Genomic DNA, 19,402 nt, shown 5'->3' on the forward strand with positions numbered 1-19,402 from the left:
ATGGTTGGACTCCATGACCTCACAGGGCGTTTCCAGCCTCAGTGATTCCGTGGTTGTGGCAGGTTTGGTGAGATGAATCCCCCTGGTTCTGTTCCATGTTTCCATCTACCAGTGCTGCAGGTCCCACCCAGTGACCTGTGATGATCACAATTATAAACCTTGGCTTGGTTTTTAATGATGAACTTGCGTCGACAGTGTCCTTTGGCCAGCCCCAGGTAATTAAACTCATTAACATCTCCTTGATGGCCCTTTTGCTGTGGTGGCCTGAGGTTGAGCAGTTCCTGTCCTTGGCCTGTGGGAAGGAGTTCACAGATTGGCTGAAGCAATTTCCAAACAGTACAAAACAAACCCTCATTAGTTTCCTAGATCCAATCCTTGTGTTGGGAATTTGGGAGGTGGATTTAAACCTCCATCAACATTTAATTTCATATTCCCAGCAGGGGGGTTGCTGTAAGTGGGCAGTGAGCTCATCACATTGAAGTAAAACATTTTTATTTCACTGCCCTCACAGCGGTGGCTCTCCCAGACTCAGCTTTTCTCTTTCAAAAGCTGCTGCTCTTCCACTTCATGGTCAAATCCTCCCTCAGACCTACAAGCAGAGGCTGCAAACCCAACAAAATTTGTCAGTGGCGTAGATTAACCATATCCAGATTGAATACCCCAATCTATGGGGCAGACCAGCAAAGCCAGGCTTACAACCATCTTCTCTTAAATCCCCACGTTTTAGACTGTGTTACAGCTTCTGCAAGTGTTCAGAATTTGAAAATGTTCATTCCAACATCTGCAAAATGTAAAAAAAAAAAAAAATTGAGTCATTTTTGAGGGGGAAGAAGATGAAGCCAAACCCTCACTGCTGTCCAGACTAAGCAGAATCACCATGGCATCCTTGGGCTCAGCTCTAGAGCTGCATCTGCTGAGGACAAGAGGAGGAGCTCCTGCTGGAGGTCTGGGTAAAAACCTTGGGAAAGGCTCTGGAAATACTTCCTGGGGCTGGAAAAGCAGCCCTGTGCTCATGCAAGGCTTACCCAGCAGTTGTGCTTCTCCACCTCTTCCTCCCAGGCTCCGGAACGCCGGGATGTGCTGGGATGTGCATGTATAATGTAGCAGCCTGCAAAATATGTTCTTCCAGGCTTCTCTTTTCTTTTTAAAACCCCCCAAATCGCTGTTTTCTGGCAGCTTTTTGGCTTTGACTGGGTTTTTTTTGTTCTTTTGGTATTTTTAAAAATTTTGCTGCATTTTTGGCTGAAAACTTTAAGGCCACACATTGCTCTAGACTTCCATTTCCAGCTGAAAATTCCCGGGTTGGGGCTGTTGGGTTTTGTTTGTGCATTTGTGGGGGTTTTTTGGGCATGAAAAAGTGAAAACACTGTGAAGAAGAGTAATTTGAAGGCAGAAGTCATTCCCCAGGAATAGGTTTGGGTCATTTTTAACCCCACTTCTGCCTGAAGCCAATTTTGATGGAGAAGCTCCAAACTTTCACTGTTATCAACCTGAGGCTGACGAGGCCGCAACTCCTCCATGCTTTTTCTATGAACATCCACAATGACTTCAATCCATGGAAAACTATGAACAGCTCTGAGCCAATAAATCCATGGTTGTGATAAACTTTCCAGCCCAAATATTGGCACTGGGTGGGGTGGTGTAGTCCAGACTCTTGGAGAAGGAATTAATTGTGTTGGGCCACCAGCACCACTGAAATGTGGCCTTTTCCTGGCCAGGTGAGGACTGCCAGTCCCAAGGATTTTGTGCTGGATGGGGAAAATTCTGGTTAACTGGGTAAAAATGCAGCCAAGGGCATTTTTGGGAGGACTGGATGGTGTTGTGGTGGTTTCTGGCTTGTCTTTTAGCTGGAAAGGGTTTAAACCCAATTGGGTTCATATAAACCCAACAGTTGGGTTAAATCCTTAATTTAAACCCAGTGATTGAGTCCAATCCAACAGTTGGGTTCAACTCTTAGTGTAAACTCTGAAGTTGGGTTCAATCCTTTGTATAAACCCAAAAGTTGTGTTAAATTCTTAATTTAAATCCAGTGTTTTGGTCTAATCCAACAGTTGGGTTCGACTCTTTATGTAAACCAAATAGTTGAGTTCAATCCTAAATTTAAACTCAGTGGTTTGGTTCAATCCAATTTTTGGATTCAACACTTAATGTAAACCCATTGGTTGGGTTCAACTCTTAATTTAAACCCAACAGTTGGGTTAAATCCTTAATTTAAACCCAGTGGTTGGGTCCAATCCAACAGTTGGGTTCAACACTTAACATAAACCCATTAGCTGGGTTCAGTCCTTAATTTAAGCCCAATGGTTTTGTTCAGTCCAATGGTTAGGTTCAACACTTAATATAAACCCAATTGTTGGGTTCAGCCTTTCATTTAAACCCAACAATTGGGATCAATCCTCAATTTAAACCCAGTGGTTTGGTTCAACCCCTTGGTTGGGTTCAACTTTTCACATAAATCCAACAGCTGGATTTAAACCAAACTGTGTGGGTTCAATCCAATGGTTGGGTTCAACACTTCATATAGACCCAGTGGTTTGGTTCAGTACAATTGTTGGGTTCAACACGTCATATGAACCCAAGAGTTGGGTTCAACACTTCCTTTAAACCCAACACTTGAGTTCAACCTTTCATTTAAACCCAGTGATTGGGATCAACCTTTCATTTAAACCCAATGATTGGGATCAACCTTTCATTTAAACCAAATGATTGGGATCAATCCTTCATTTAAACCCAACGCTTGGATTCAGCCTTTCATTTAAACCCAATGATTGGGATCAATCCTTCATTTAAACCCAATGATTGGGATCAATTCTTAATTTAAACCCAGTGGTTTGGTTGGGTTCAACTTTTCATTTGAATCCAACAGTTGGGTTCAATCCGATGCTTGGGTTCAGCACTTCACTTAAACCCAATGGTTGGCTCCAACCTTTTTTTTAAGCCCAAAGGTTGGTTTCAACCCTCCTTTTAAGCCAGCAATTGCATTTAACCCTTTGTTGACCAAAGGGTTAAGCCCAACACAGCCAAACCCCGCAGTGGGGGCAGGTGTGGTTCTCAAACACTTCCTCATGGGGGAGACCCCGATCAGTCTGCAAACTGTTCCATCTGCCCTGCTGGTCATTGACTTCCTGCCTCTCTGGTTTGTTTTTCTCCATTCCAAGGTGGGCCTTAATGTTCTGATCCAGAGAGCAAACAAGTTTACTCCAGCCACTCGCCTCCTGATCCAGAGGTTTGTGCCATTCCCTGCCGTCGGTAAGGACAAACCCCTTTTCTTTTTATTCAAAGTGCTGGCTTTCAACCTGCAGGTGGCCAGAAGCCACTGGGATGGTCACAACTCCTGCCTTCCTGCTCACATTCCCTCTGTGGTGCTCCCTGAGCTGGGGCAGGCAGGGATGGGACTCTGCAAAGCAGAATTTTGGCAGAAAAATGGTGCAAAGCTGCTGGTGGAAGCAGCTCCTGAGGCTTTGCAGCTGCATTTTCCACTCCAGAAATGATCATCACTGACTGCTCCTTGACCATTCAAATTTGAGAGGATTTCAGTGGCAAGATCTGGGGTTGAACTGTGTCGAATCAAATCCTCAAATGAGCAGCAGCATTGTGGTTATTTTACAATAAAATGCAAAGAAATGGTTCTGCTGTGAAAGTGCAGATTTCTGATAGCCACTGATGAAAAGCAGCCCAAAATGTGGGCAGAACTGAAGCTTGGTGGAGCATTATATCAGTGTTTTATGAGCCCAGTGTTTGAGAGAAAGGAGTCCCTGGACTCAACTTTTTCTGGGCCCTGTGGTTACAACCTTTGGCAAACACCGAATTATTTTAGCCCTGAAGAAAGGAGCAGTGGTTTTAGAGTAATTTTCTGTTTATTTATAAAGGTGCTGCCAAAATTGCCCAAGCATGGAGGAAATCACTGAAAAATGGGGTTTGCTCTGTTTCAGGTCCCTTTTCAGCCATTTAAATTTTCCTTCCAGCTTTTTCCTTTGCTGAGCAAGTGCCACATTCTCAAAGCTTTGCTGGAGGCTGCTCAGCCCCTTTACCTGTCTGCTGCTCTCAGTTTCTCTGGCCTTTCTGCCCCTTTTTTTAACAGAGAGCTGGTTGTTGTGTCCGTCCAACCCTCAATCCCCAGGATGCTGGATTTTTCCCCCTCTTTGCTGTCAGAAAAGCAGCTGCTTTCCCTGTCTGCAGAGCAGGAGGGACGAGGATTGTGGTCTGGGGGCTGCACTGAGCACTTTGCTTGTGAAAAAGGGATCTGTGGAGGTCGTTGTTTTTTCCTGGAATTTTTCTGGGATGTAATTTTGAGGGATTTGGTTTTTATAACCAGGAGAGCACGAGGGATGAATTCAAGCCCAGGGAGGCAGCTCTGAAGCAGAGTTTGAGTCAAAGACACTCGAGAAATCCTTGCAGGGTTGATCTATTTTCACACCAAGGTGTTTGTGTTGGCATTGATTGAGTGCCCCTAATTAATTTGTTTAGCCTGTAATTAATTCTCCAGCTAATATTTTATTTGTCATGCTTTGCTGTGTGCCAGGACATCAGGGATCCTCCCACTAACTAACTGCTGGTCTGTGGTTTGCAGACCTGGACAAACCCTTTAATTAAGATGTGTCTCCCCATTGCTTTTGAGCCTCCAGCCCCCAGCAATAAAGGCAGAAATTCTCTATTTCTACACAAAAAGCCAGGCACTGGGGCAAAGCTCTTGCTCCAAAAAATTTCTGGTCAGGGATGGGGTTTAGTGATGGATCTGGAAGTGCTGGTTGATGGCTGGACTTGACTATCTTGGAGATCTTTTCCAGCCTTACTGATTCCACGATTCCCAGCTTTGGAAATCTGGGATAGGGGCTGGGAAAGGGTTTGGTGCTCCAGAGATGCTCTGCACAGGCAGGGTCTCCTCCAGGCCATGGAAAAGTTGGTTTTGCACAATAAATTAAGTTCTGCCTGGAGGACACATTGAACACAGCAGCTGCTGGGTCAGACTCTGCCCTCACCCTGCTCCAAAGATCATTTTGTAGTAGCTGAAAATCCCAAATTGTCCCTAAAATCCTGCCCAGGTGCAGGGCTTGGATCCAGAAATCAAGGCAGGGGAGCAGTCATGGAGGAAAGGAGGCTGCCCTGGTGGAAATGGGTTTGGGATTGGTGTTGGAGCATCACTGGGGGTGAAGGGATTCTCCATGGAGAAGGGAAGGGCTGTGTTTTGGAGATCTGTGATTCCAAACTGGAGCAGGGAAGGGCTGGATCCTTCCTCAGGGATGAGGAGGGGAAGGATCGTGCTGCCCAGGGAATGCAAGGAACCAAATCCACGCTTTTCTTCCCAAGATCTGGGTGTGAACAGCTGTCCCCAAGGTCAGGGTGGCACTGCTGAGGGTGTGCTTTACACTGGAAATGTTCATGGCTGAAAAAACGCTCAGAAAACCCCAAAAATTGCATCCCAAACCTGCTCTGACGGAAGTGAAATCTGCCAGAAAGATCCTCATCGGGGAGAAGGGAGAGGGAAGAGGATTTTTTCTCCTTGGGCTTTTTGTGTATTTGTATGGTTAAATGATTGTGTTCAGGTGATGCTCACTGGCTATGAACAGCTGTCTCCAAGGTCAGGGTGGCACTGCTGAGGGTGTGCTTTACACTGGAGATGTTAATGGCTGAAAAAATGCTCAGGAAACCCCAAAAATTGCATCCCAAACCTGCTCTGACGGAAGTGAAATCTGCCAGAAAGATCCTCATCAGAGAGAAGGGAGAGGGAGGAAGGATTTTTTTTCTCCTTGGGCTTTTGTGTGTTTGTGTGGTTAAATGGTTGTGTTGAGGTGATGCTCAAGGACACATTCAGTGTGTGGAGAGCACCCTGGGACAGAAAAAATCCCTGCAAACACCCAGGAGTGAGGTGGTGCCTGGGTTTGGAGCCTGAACCCAATTGCCAGTGTGTTTTCACAGCCCTAGTTTCCAGGCCATATTATCACAATCTCTTCCCAAATCCTGCAGATCGATTTGTCTGCGCATTTATTTATTTATTTCTCCCCCCTCTCCACGTTTGAGACGTCCATAAAATCCAAGTTTAGCCACAATTAGCAGCATTTTCTGCGTTCTGAGCAAGCAGAAGGGGAGCAATAACGTGAGCTGCTCATCGCAGACAAACGGGCTGGAAGCAGCTTTTGGATTTGGGAGCAGGGCAGGGAATGCAGAGCCTTGGAAAAGCATTCTGGGGTCTGGACTTCCCTCCTGAGTCTGTCAGGAACTTTGTGCCAGTGGCTGCTTGGCCAAAGCAGCTCTGCTGGGGTGTTTTTATCTGCTCAGCTTTGATTGACAACGAGAAGGATGGGGCATGTGAGTGTTAAAAATGAGAAAAAAAACAGGGGCTAAACTTTCTTTAAATGAAAGGCCTGTGTTTTTTTTTTTCTCCCTGGGATTCAGGAGCTGTAGGGTTGGGAACACAGATATTTTGATAGATGGGAAGAGGGGTCTGGTAGTTGGAATATTAAAGAGAGAGACAGAGTGTGCGTGTGTGTATGTTCCTCTCCCTCTCGAGTGTAAGGAGCATTTGTCACCACAAATCATCCTTGATTGCACAGAGCTGCCTTCGTGGAGGGCTCACCCACCCACCACCCTCAAAAAATTAGACATTTGTTATATGACATGAATTGAGATTAATTAGCGAATATTAACCCATCAAGCAGCGCAGAAACACATTTTTGGAAGGCACTGGTGCTTGCAGCAACAGTGGGTTTGTCTGAGTTCTGGGTGGAAAGTTTGCAAGGAAATGTGGTGTGGGGGGTGCTGGAAAATGCCACTTGAGCAGCCCAAAAGTTTTGTGGGAATTAGCAGCTTTTCTCTGGGAGAAGTTGGGAAGTGCCTGAGCCCCGGGAGGAGCTGCACGTGGCAGGGTGGTGCTCAACCCCAACCCTCAATCCTTTAAGTGAGGAACAGAATTTGGGGTCATCTCCAGAAGGCCTCACAAGCCACAGGCTGGAGGGGTCAGGAGGTCCTGGTGCACTGAGCCCATTTTTCCTCTAAAATGTGTGAAATCACTGAATGGTTTGGGCTGGAAGGAACCTTCAATACTATCCAGTTCCAACTGCAGGACACCCTGCACTAGACATTCCAGTAGTCCTGACTACTTGCCCTTATTTTCCTAAAGAAAAAAAATTGGTTATTATTCTCCTTGAGAATCCCATTTTTTCTCAGGATCAGAGCAACTCAGCAAAGCTTCTGAACAGAGTGAGGGAAGGGAAGCTGCAGGGCTGTCAGGGTGAGCAGAAGCTACCAGTGGGGCTTGACCAGAGCTAATCCTGCTGCTCTTCTCCTCCTCAGCCAGTGCCAACATCTGCAACGTGGTCCTGATGAGGCACACGGAGCTGGAGGAAGGCATTGATGTGTTGGACAACAATGGGAACATTGTGGGATCCTCCAGAGTCGCTGCCAAACATGTGAGTATTAAGGTGTCGGGTGAGATGGGACACAGCTGATTCCAGGCTGGACAAATCCATGGAATCTGTCATTAATCCATGGCTGGAAGAGCTGGGGATGGAGGAGATCAGCATTCCAGAGGGTTTGTGTTGTGCAGGGAAATTTGGGGATTGGCCCTGAAGGTTTTGAGGGGCACAGATTGCTGTAGGACAAGGCTGTGTCACCCTGGTGTTTCCACCAGAATTCCTCACGGGAATTTGTGAGCAGCCCATGCAGAATACCCAGCAAAGATCACTCTCACCTCTTCCCAAGTGAGGAAGACTCAATCCCAGAGCTGAGCAGCTCTTTAACCCTTCCCACACCACAGCCATGTTAAACTGCCACCCCAAGCTGAACTCAGCCAGATGTTTTAACCCTCATGCACAGCTGGCTTGCTTTCCCTGTAACCCCTCTGTCTGGAACCTTCCCTTCCCCTCCCTGTGAGCTGAGCTCTGTCTCCTGAGCATCCTGTTGTTTCCAAGTGGGCTCCCAGCTGAAATGTGTACCGAGCACACGCCCAGGCACAGGAGTTAATAATATAATGCTTGGCATTTCCCTCCCTCCTTCTGTCCACGGCTCGGGAGGCACTCCGAGACAGCAATTAACGTGCAGCTCTGCAGTCCTCGGCAGGAACGGCGAGATCTCGAGTTGCTCTCCATATTGTTGGGGAACAGGGGGATTCAAACAATCTGCTGGAGGGCTAACAGACACTTCTTGGAGGCAGTTTGCCTCACTTCCTCCGGGAGACACTTTCCCCTCTCCAGCCTGGTGGTTGAGGGGAATGGAGGCAATGGAGGAAATGAAGATTGGAAGTGAAGGTGCTGGCAGAATGATGTGGGTGGAGTTGAAACATGAATTTTGGGGGTTCTGGAAGCTTTTGCTCAGCTGCCATCCAATCCCAGTGCTTCTTCCTGGATGGTTTAATCCTGGGTTTTGTCATGGCAAATGTGGCAGATCCTCAGTGTGACACTTCTGTCCCACTCTGAGAGGATGCTGTGACGTAGATGTCCCTGTGACATAAAATCCTGGAATGGTTGGGGTTGGAAGGGACCTTAAATCCCATCCAGTGCCACCCCATCCATGTTCAGGGACACCTCCCACTGTCCCAGGATGCTCCAACCCAGCCTTGGACACTGCAGGGATCCAGGGGCACCACAGCTGCTCTGGCAATTCCAGCCCAGCCCCTCCCCACCCTCCCAGACAGCAATCCCTCATTCCCAACATCCCAGCCCAAGCTCCCCTTTCCCACTGGGAAGCCATTCCCTGTCTCCTGTCCCTCCATGCCTTGTCCCCAGTCCCTCTGCAGCTCTCCTGGAGCCCCTTTAGGCCCTGCTAAGATCTCTGTGCCTCGATAAATCCAAATCCTGCTGCTTTGTTTGCTCCTCCTGGTCAGTCTTGCCAGGAAGGAAGAGCCAGGCAAGGCACAGCTGTGGCTCCATGGTTGGGTGTTTTCCTGGGAGAGGAGAGCCCTGAGTGTCACAATCCCCTGCAATGAACCCCCAGGGATTGAAAACAATTCCTGGAGCAGCAGTGAGGTGCTGCCTTCCCCCAGGATGGAGCTGAAATCAAAACTCAGGTGAGGGAGGAAGGGTTGAAGCTGCTGCTCAGCCCATGGTGGGGTATTTCCTCTACAACTTTTCCCCTACAGCATTTCCCCTACAGCATCCCCAGGCAGCTGTTCCAGCTCCCCGTCTTCCTCCAGGAAGCCCTGCCCTGTTTCTATGGGAATATGGGATATTTGCACACCTCTGGTCACACCAAGGGAACTCAGGGAGCTCTGAGTGTCTCTTTATTCTGCTGCATTTGTGACCCAAATGTGAAACCTCATTGTGGGGAAAAAACCCCCCAACTTTGGAGCATTTGTGGAAAAGAGTAACTTTTTTAATTGAGTAGGATTTGAGCTCCTGTTGGCAGAGCTGGGAGTGTTTTCTGATCCTTCCATCCCCACAAAGAACACCCCAGAGCTGTTCCTGAGATGTGGGAGATGTCTGCATGTGTTTGTTTGGTTTTGCTCCGCAGGCTCTGCTGGAAACAGCCCTGACCAGAGTGGTTCTGCCCATGCCTATACTGGTTCTACCTCCAATCATCATGTCTGTGCTGGAGAAGTGAGTGCTGGGCCAGGGGAGGGGGAAGTTTTTAGCTATTTTATTTATTTATTTATTTGCTAATTTTTTTGCTAATTAAATTTCCACGTTCCATCATTTTGGACCAGCGTCCAGTTTGTTAATGTTTTATGTTAAAACATTAACATTTTTATGTGATTATTTTAATTCATTTCTGACACCCCAGAAGTTTGAATAACCCATTGTGGAAGGTCAGGATGAGATAAAATCCTCTGGAATCAGTGGAAAACTGTCCATGATTTTCAGTTCTCCACTCAGCAAACATTAGAGATTAAAAGGGTTTGGCTGCTGTTCAGCCAGAGATTATCATGGAATTGTCTGGGTGGGAAGAGACCTTAAAGACCATCTAATCCCCACGAGGAGTGAATTCCAGCCCCCCTAATTTTGTGCAAAACATTTGATTTTCAACTCATTCTCCTCCTGGACAAAATCTCTGCAGCTTTTTCCCTGCCCTGAGACCCTTTGTCACCCACATGGTCCCATAAACCATGATTTACCTGCAGGATCTGCTGGGAATGTGCTTGGGAATGACCAAGATTTACTCACGAATTCCTTACTCAGGGTTTACTCCAACCTGTGTGTAGAAATTCAGGCTTTGCACCGAGGTGGTTGTGTTTGTTCCCACTGGTTTAACTGGTTCCCATTTAACCAAAAAATATTATCAAGAGAGAGGAAAAACTATTTTTTTGTTTCAGAGAACCTTTGCTGTTCAGGTTATCCACAGACAAAAACCTCCCTGTGCAAAAAATGCAGAGGAATTGGTAAAAAACTCCTCTCTAAATGATGAAATGATTGTCCCCAGCAGGACACTGAGGGTCCATCCTGGGGCATCCCCAAGCTTAAATAAACCTGACAGTAAAATTGGATTGGCACCTGGGGGTGAAGTAAAACTGAGGGTGAAATTTGCTCCATCCTCTGGAGCAAAATAAATCCAATAAATCATTTCTTTGTCCTCAGGGGCATCATAAATCCTTGTGTTGCTGTGAGTTTTGCTCAATGCACCTGTGCTCAGCGCAGCCCTTATCAAACCTGATTTTATCTGTGGGTTTACAGGAGCTCACCCTCAAAAAAATCATTGTTTTAACTAATTGGAAGCCTTCATTCACGTTTGTGACAGAAAATTTTCCTTCCCACTGCCACAAAAAATCCATGGGTATAAAAATATCTGGGCTCTGCTTTTGCCTGCTTCCTTTTCTATCAGAAATCCCTGGATTCCTGGAAGGCTGGGAGGGAGAAGCAGCAGGGATGGGGAGTGAGGTGTGGTTTGGCATCTCTGGGAGTTTGGGAATCACCCTGGAGGTGTGGAGAGCATCCCTGTCCACCCCTGAGATCTTTAAAACTAGTTCCTGAAGGGTTCAGTCAGAGGTGAAACCTCATTTTGGGAAAAAAAAAACCAAAACAACTTTGGAGCATTTGTGGAAAAGTGTAACTTTTTCAATTGAGTGGGATTTGAGTTTGAGGAGGGTGTAATGGGGGTGAGAGCCAGGCAGGCATTATCCATTTATTTATTTATAGAAATCCCTGCAGAGGCTATAAATGGGAAGGATGGATGTGTCACTCATTATTTGGAGGCTGGAGAGCTGGGAATGAGGAGTCACAGTCTGGATCCTCCAATGGATTTGTGTTTGGGATTGTGGGAAGGAGGGGATGATTCCTCCAATGAATTTGCATCTGGGATTTTGAAGAAGGAAGGTTGATTCCTCCAAATCATTTGCATTTGGGATTGTGGGGAAGAAGGGAATGATTCTTCCAATGGATTTGCTTTTGGGATTTTGAAGAAGGAGGGAATGATTCCCCCAATGGATTTGCATTTGGGATTGTGGGGAAATAGGGAATGATTCTTCTAATGGATTTGCATTTGGGATTGTGGGGAAGAAGGGAATGATTCTTCCAGTGGATTTGCATTTGGGATTTTGAGGAAGGAGGGGATGATTCCTCCAATGGATTTGCACTTGGGAATGTGGAGATGGCAGGCAGTGTTTCCTCCAGTGGATTTGCATTTAGGATTGTGGGAAGGAAGGGATGATTCTTCCAATGGATTTGCATTTGGGATTGTGGGAAAGAGAGGACAATTCCCATGCTTGGTGTGATCCTGGAGCAGGTGGGTGATGGTGCTCATTGGGTGGAAGTCCCACCCTTCCAGACCCCAGCAGGGTTCAGATCCCAGCAGATCTCCAGACCCCAGCCCTGCTCCCAGCAGGGTTCAGATCCCAGGAAATCTCCCTGCCTCCCTCTCACCTCACCGCTCCCAAAGTTTATTTTAAGTGGCCACTTCCCGGCCGCGTCTCTCCGTCGCATCCAGGTCTTTCCTCTCTCCCAGCCATCTCTCCATCTGCATGTTTTAACTCCCCCAGCTGCCTCTCTCGTCTCTTGTGCCATTTTTTTCAGCTCTCTTGGCTCCTCTCGTCTCTTTGCCTGCTGTGTATTTTAACTCCCAGGGCCTCCTTCTCTGCTCTCCAAGTAATTCCATGTTCCCTCCCACTGCCTCGCTCCCATTCTTTCCCCATGTTTCATGCATTTCCTGCTGCTTGGCCGCTCTGCTGGAGCAGTGAACATATAGAATCAATGTTTATTTTCAGCCTGCATATGCCACGCAGGGAACACGGTGTCAGTTATTTTGTGCAGATGTATTCTCGTGGAAGTTTTATAAATAATAAGCTGCGCTGGCAACTTTAATACGGAGAAGGATTGGGTTTGGCGAGATGAGGGCAACTCTTGCTTGGGATGGAGCTGGCAGTGGGAATTCTTTGGTGTCTCAGTGTCACAGAGCTGTGGGGACAGCATCCACTGGGAGAAATGGGGCTTTTCATCCTATTTCCCTTTTCTCAGACACTTCTGGGAATCCTTTGTGTGGTTATTGGGATGAAACTTGGGATGTTGGGCTGTTTTCTCCCAGAGCTGCAGCTCATCCTGCAGCTGCTTGTGTGGACAACCCAGGGCTGAGTGCAGCCTCAGCTTCCCTGAGCTCAAAGCCCAGATTCTGGGCTCCTGTGGTCTGGCCAAGAGCTGGAGAAGCTCAGTCCATCCCCAGGGTCTGCTGGGGACACTCTGGATGATCTCTGAGTGGAGACTGAAGAAACTCAGCTCTTCTTACATCCATAAACCTCCTCTGTGCCTCTCAGAGAAGACTTTTCAGACAGGGTCTGAAGGTTCCAAGAGCTTGGGAATGTCAGGATACACTGGAGAAGGGCTTGGAGCTGCCTGGGCAGTGCCTGTGGGAGAGACAAAGCTGGAGCTGCTGGCAATGAGGAGGAGCTGAAGGAGCAATGGGGAGCAGAGCAGTTGTGTCCATAGAAGAGGAGAATTTCTGCTGTTCTTCATCTCCAAATCATCCTCCTGCAGCAGTTCCTGGGGCTGTTTTCCTGTAAATCCCATAAAATCAGGATGCTCCCAGCCTGGATCAACATTGCAGAGCTGCTCTGGCTGAGCTAAACCAGTGGCACCAGGAAAAATGGGTTTTCTTGGGGTCTGGGCAGCACTCAGCCCGTGGTTTGTGGTGCTGGAAGGGCATTTCCTCCCCTTTGAACCACATTTATCACTGCAGAGCTGTGGGTGAGGTAGGAGGCCCTCCTGGCCCAGATATCCATGGAATTCCTGGAGATATTCTTCCATCAGTGCATGCAGGATGTTCCCACAGGTGCTTTTCCTCCCGAGTCTCCATCCAGCTCCACCCTGGGTGAAGTTTGTTTGGCTCAGCAGCTGCCAGCAGTGACACCTTGGCTGCTGGGGCTGTTCCAGGGTAAACACGGAAACTGCTCCTCTAATGGTGTCAATCAAGCACAAAAATCCTCAAGCTCCCTCATTCTGCTGCTGCTGTGTCCTCTGGAGTGGCACAGGGCTGGAGCTGGGAGTGAGGATGGATGGGACAGCAGAGCTGCTGGGTGCTGGAAGAGCTCAAATTTCCCCAAATGACCCAAAATGAGTGAGAAAATCTTGGGAAAACAGCAGAGAGACCTGACTCTGAAAGAAAAAAAGAGAGAGAGAGAAAGAGGAAGAGGAAGAGGAAGAGAGAAAGAGAGAAAGAGAAAGGAAGAGGAAGGGAAAGAGAAAGGGAAAGGGAAAGGGAAAGAGAGGAAGAGGAAGAGGAAGAGAAAGAGAGAGAAAGGAAGAGGAAGAGAAAGAGAAAAAGAGAAAGAGAAAGAGAGAGAGAAAGCAAAAGGCTCGGGGAGGGTCTCAGCAGGGTCTCTGGGGACCCCAGACTCCCCTGGCACATCACAGGGGTGTTCTGAAGAGTCTGGGATCCCCCAAAATCCCTCAGGATCCCCGTGCCCCGCGGCGGCGCCGGCGTCTCGCGGTGTCTGCGCTGCCTCTGAACCTGTTTATAGCAAACACCGCAGAAACCCCACAGAATCTGTCAGCTGGGAGACTTGGGTTCACTCCTGTCATGTTTAGTTTAGCATCTGACACCTCCTCCCTGACAAATACAGCCCTGGTTCAGTGCTCCCGATAACTCCTTCTTCGTGCAGCGCCTGACTTCCATATGGAATAAATTACAGCACCTCCTGAAAAACGCCAGAGGCAGCTGCCAAATTATGCAAAATTTAAACCACTAATGAACAATGTGATGAAAGTTGAATGAAGGTGTATTTACAAGAGCTCCAACACTCTGTCTCCGTGCAGCAGATGCACTGTCTGTGTGTTTGGTACCTACGGACACCGCGGGAAGCGGCAGCCGTGGGCTCTGCTGCCGGAGGTGTGTGCTCAGCGCTCAGCTGAGGATTCCCAGCAGCTCCCTGCCTCTGCTAGGGGCTTCCCAGGGAAATTTGTCATGGGAAATTGCAGTTGGGAGAGGCATTGGGGTAAAGGAGCAATGCTTGAGGAGAAAGAGAAAAAGAGGGAAAGGGAAAGGGAAAGGGAAAGGGAAAGGGAAAGGGAAAGGGAAAGGGAAAGGGAAAGGGAAGGGGAAGGGGAAAGGGAAAGGGAAAGAGAGAAAGAGAAGAAGAAAGGAAGAGAAAGAGGAAGATAAAGAGGAAGAGAGGAAGAGGAAGAGAAAAAGAAAGAGAGGGGAAGAGGAAGAGGAAGATAAAGAGGAAGATGATAGGAAGAGAAAAAAAGAAAGAGAAAGGAAGATGAAGAAAAAGGAGAAGAAGGAGGAGAAGGAGAAGGAGAAAGAAGGAGAAAGAGAGAAGGAGAAAGAGAAAGAGAGAGAGAGAGAGGAAGAGGAAGAGTGAAGTGTTGCCAAAGTTCCTTTCCTTTGCCATCCAAAGGTGGCATAATAAACATGGATCAGTTGTGCTGATGACATAGACCAAAAATGTAGCTTTTAAAATGGGGGACAAGAAAAAAAATATGTTAAAGGGAGCTTACAAAAGGCTGGGGAGGGATTTTCCCAAGAGCCGGGAGGGGAAGGACAAGGGGAGATGGTGTGGAGCTGAAGGAGAGGAGGCTTAAATTAGATCTTGGGAATGAGGGATTGCTGGCTGGGAGGGTGGGGAGGGGCTGGGCTGGAATTGCCAGAGAAGCTGTGGTGTCCCTGGATCCCTGCAGTGTCCAAGGGCAGGTTGGACATTGGGGCTTGGAGCAGCCTGGGATAGTAGGAGGTGTCTCTGTTCATGGATGGGGTGCAATGGGATTTAAGGTCCTTCCCAACCCCAACCATTCCAGGACTCCATGATTCCCTTGTCTTCCTGCAGCTTTGCAGTGTGAGAGCTCTTGGTGCAAACTTTACAGTTCCTTGCTGACTCAGCTGAGCCAGGGTTTCATTCCAAAGCTGCTCCTGTCCTGTGTGGGGTGAAATCTGTAAAACTCCTGGTAAAGAGCAGCAGCACTTCTGCAGAGTTGTGGCAGAGTAGGATGGGCTTTGCTCTCGTGGACAGATGATTCTCCTTCACCTACTTTTTGAACATCTCTGGCAATGTTCAGTAATTGGGTTTTTAATATCTCTGGAAATACTCGAGAGCCATCAGGACACAATCCTGAATCCTGTGCTCCAGGGGACCCTGCTGGAGCAGGGAGGTTGCACTGGGTGACCTCTCTCCCAACCTTGCTCACCCTGGGATTTTTTAGGCTCCAGGAGATGCCAGAGCTGGGCTGTCAGGGGGCTCTGAAGGTCCAGACCTCCCCAGCCCCTGACCCAACCCCTGGGCAGAGCACACAGGGCAGCGTTGTAAACCAAATCCCTCTTCCCCAAATGGATATTAATTTCATTTGTTTTTAATCTGCGCTGATCCTCTGCAGTTAAACCCCTCGGAACCACCTCGTCATTCCCTTCCAGCGGGGGGTTAATGGGTGAAAAAAGGGATTTGCATCGCAGCTGACAGCTCACAAAATGCAATATTTAACTTCCCATCCCTCCGAGCTCTGTGTCGGGAGCAGCAATCCCAGGGACAGAGAAAAACTGGACCTCTCGACTAATTATGAGTCATTTATTCTGAACCACACAAATTCTCCAATCTGAAGCCCAATTAAGACATTGCACTACATGTGTTAATTAGTCTGCTCTCCTTTTTAAATCAAGCCGTAACTCTTCCTAATTAGGAGGTCGGCCCTTGTAATTTGAACTGGCCTGAGCTGGAAGCACCCCTGGAAGTCACACCTTGGGGGCTGGACTTGGGTTCATTTTAAATTGGTTGAGGTTTTGCTTGGGTGATTAAAAGGTCCCCAGCAGGGCAGTAATTAGCGAGGGTGCAGCTCCAAATTAAGGTGTCAGGGGTGGTGTCAGCAGCCATGCCTTGGCTTTAAACTGAACCCCGGGGAGGTTTGGAGGATGCTAGTGCTGGGATTGTCCCAGCGAGAGCTCTCATGGATCACAGCAGCTTCAGCAGGAGAAAAATCAGCTCCAGGAGCTGCCCAGGGATAATCACAGCTCATCCGTGGCAGTCCTGAACAGGACATGGGTTAAGGAGTGGAGCAGGTAACAGCTTTCCTGCTTGGACAAAGCCCTTGCAGCTCTGTGAGAGAATCTGGGACTCAGTCGTGCTCTGTGCAGCACAAAGCAGCTCAATATTGGAGAGCAGAAGCTTGACTTTCACAGCACAAATTGATAGGATCAACTCTGTCTCGAGAGCTTATTAGTGAGGAGCTGAGCTGGGGGAGGAGGGAGGGAGAGCTCTGCAGTGGGTTTGCCTTCCCCACTCCCCCCAGCTCCTGGAGAGGAAGGTTTGCAGCAGGGATGAGCAGTGGGAGTGTGCCCAGACAGCTCAGGGAATGAATTCCCACTCTCCCAAGGATCCACCAGGTGTGTTTGGAGCAGAGGGGCTGAGTGGATCCTGGGGTGGCTGTGCTGAGGATGGGAAGGGCTGGCAGCTGGGAATGGTGAGCTGTGGATTGGGTATGGTTGATGTCACCCAGTGAGGTCACCACAGGGATGGTCAGGGTTTGGTGTCATCTCTGGTACTTTCCCTGAGCAGGGGCAGCTCCTGTCACTGCCCCAGAGGGAAGGTGTTCACTAGGACATCATGGAATATCCTGAGCTGGATCCACAGGGATCATCCATCCAGCTCCTGGCCCTGCACAGACACCCCAGCAATCCCAACTATTCCAACAAAACTCACTGTCAGGTTATTGGTTTATATTCCCATGTTTTTCCAGTTGAATGAGAGGGTCCTTCTTGTCAATGGCTCAGAGTAAACCTCTCAGGAATTGTATTTCTCCCTTAACATCCATAATCTGCCCGAGGTCCTGTGTCCTGGAACATATTTAATATACCAGCTTCTGCCAACCAAGCATTATGCCAGTTTTCCGATGTTAATTCCATCAGAAGGGTCACTTTTGGGTCCTTGACCTTGCAGGTATCTTCAGTGTTTGCTGTTAACAAGCCTTGAACTCACAAACATCCCCTGGGAACACCAAAAGTTAAAACATCCTCATCACCCACTGCAGATGTTGGATTTTTAACTAATTAATGGATAGTCACATTTATGGCTTTATTACCCCATGAATGAAGCCCTGTGTGCCTTTTCCAGTGCCTTTCCCAGAGCTCCCAGTGTCTCTGAAGGACCTAATTTCCCCTGCTCACCCCACCTCAGCTCCATCTTGCTGCAGGTGATACCTGCCTGGGTCACCTCATCTGGGTCACTTCATCTGCCTCACCCCAGTGCTGGGCTGGGGCTGTGTGGGGGGAAGGTGGTGATGATCTGCTCAGAAAGAGGTTGGAATGTCCCAGGCCAGGCTGGATGGGGCTTGGAGTGGGAGGTGTCCCAGGGGGATTGGATTGGGATTGGGGATCATCTTTAAGGTTCTCCATCCCAACCCATTCCATGATGGTCCTCAGGGCCCCAACCCCGTGAGGGAGAGGGACACCAGCAGACCCAGCTGAGCCCTGGCAATGTCCTGCTGTCCCCTGTCCCTGAAACTCTCTAACCAAGCCTTTCCCTTGCAGAACTTCTCTGCTGAGGTCTCGTCCCCGGATGGTTCTCCCGGTCCAAAGCCTCGTGTGCCTCGCTGCCTTTGGCCTGGCGCTCCCGCTGGCCATCAGCCTCTTCCCGCAGATGTCTGAGGTCAGTGCAGCTCTGGTCACTCCTGGGGGTACAAATCATGGCCTTTTTGCCTTCCTGGAGCATTGTCCCATGGTCCTCCTCCAGTCCTGGGTGGAGTTGGCTTCAGTATTGCTCACTTGAAGAGGGGAAGGGAGGTTTCCACCTTCCTTAGCAGACACCTGTCTTTCAAACCAAGACAGAAGGCCCTCCCCCATCACACCCTGAGGTGTTTCCTTGGAGTTGAAATACCAAATCCAAGTTTTCCATGAAGCCAAGAGCCTGGACTGTCCACTTGAGGTGGATGTTCTTCCACAGAGTTTCTGCTTTTGCTTTTTCATCTCCTGGGAAGACCCAGCTTGGGGGTGAACAAAGGAGAACCAGGCAAGGAAAGGGGGAATGAGCAATGAAATCACTTTAGCTGAACAAATTGCTCAGGTGGGTTTATTTGTAAGTCATTCATTTTGGTGTTTGAGGCTTTTCCTGGTTGTAAATCTGTGCATTTCCAGAGAAGGTCACTATCCCAAAGGGACACAACCTCTGTCTAACAAGGCCTTTGCTACAGTTCTTTGTTTGTCAGCTGGGAGAACTGATCAGAAATCAGTCTGTGGGTTAATTAATATTTTTTCATGAAGTCATGGATGGGTTTGTCTATGACTTCCAGCCAGGGAATCTTGCTGTACACTTGTGTGCTGACTGACAAACGTTGGGAATTCTCTGAGAGGCTGAGATAAAACTGTCCCTTCCCTCTGAAAACCTGAATTTATCTCAATCTCGAAGGCTCTTGCTAAAAGACATGTTTGCTGAAGCTTTAATGATTCATATGGCTCTTCCTTAAACTTTTTCTAATTAGTCAACATCCCTTTTGGAGCTCTTCCATCAGGAGCAGACACAGCACTCCAGTCAGAAGCTACACAAGTCCCAGCTGCAGGAGCAATGTGATTTCCCTGCCTCTCCCGTGCATCCCCAGAGCCTGGCAGTGCCTTTGGCAGGAGCTCAGCTCAGCTCCCTGGCCATCAGCTCTGCTCTGATCCCAAGATCTGCTCCAAGGTTTTGGTTGGGAAAGGCTGAGGAGCACTGCCAGGTCTCACACCTGCTCAAGGTACATCCCTGGAGCACGTCCAGCCTTCCCCTTGGAAAGAGACTCGGGCACAGAGCATCACTTCTGCTCCTTTTCCAGAGAATCCAAGTTTTTAAGGTTGGAAAAGCCCTCTGAGATCATCCAGTGCACCTATTCCCCAGCACTGACCATTTCCCCAAGTGCCACATCCACAGGGCTCTGAAACCCTTCCAGGGATGAGGACTGCACTCCTGTTCTAGTTTCCAGGAGTCTCACTCCTTCCAGTGACCAATTCCATCCTAAATCCAACCTAAACCTTTCCTGGTGCAATTTCCTCCCCATTTCCAGGAAAGGCAGCTGCAGCACCAGAGATCTCCTTT

At 48.4% G+C, this 19,402-nt stretch overlaps 1 protein-coding gene across 1 annotated transcript in view; it reads left to right on the forward strand.

The window, feature by feature from the left end:
• The window catches only part of SFXN5 (sideroflexin 5), an 86,305-nt gene that overhangs the window by 47,070 nt on the left and 19,833 nt on the right, over nt 1-19,402 (forward strand). Inside the window, exons 10-13 of the mRNA XM_085059346.1 lie at nt 3,159-3,249; nt 7,291-7,406; nt 9,445-9,530; nt 17,869-17,986. Of these exons, the coding sequence (XP_084915472.1) occupies nt 3,159-3,249; nt 7,291-7,406; nt 9,445-9,530; nt 17,869-17,986 (411 nt within the window). The remainder of the gene's footprint in view (nt 1-3,158; nt 3,250-7,290; nt 7,407-9,444; nt 9,531-17,868; nt 17,987-19,402) is intronic.

Source organism: Lichenostomus cassidix, chromosome 4 (genome assembly GCF_008360975.1).
Source record: "Lichenostomus cassidix isolate B80296 chromosome 4, HeHo_3.0, whole genome shotgun sequence".
NCBI classification, from domain to species: Eukaryota; Metazoa; Chordata; class Aves; order Passeriformes; family Meliphagidae; genus Lichenostomus; species Lichenostomus cassidix.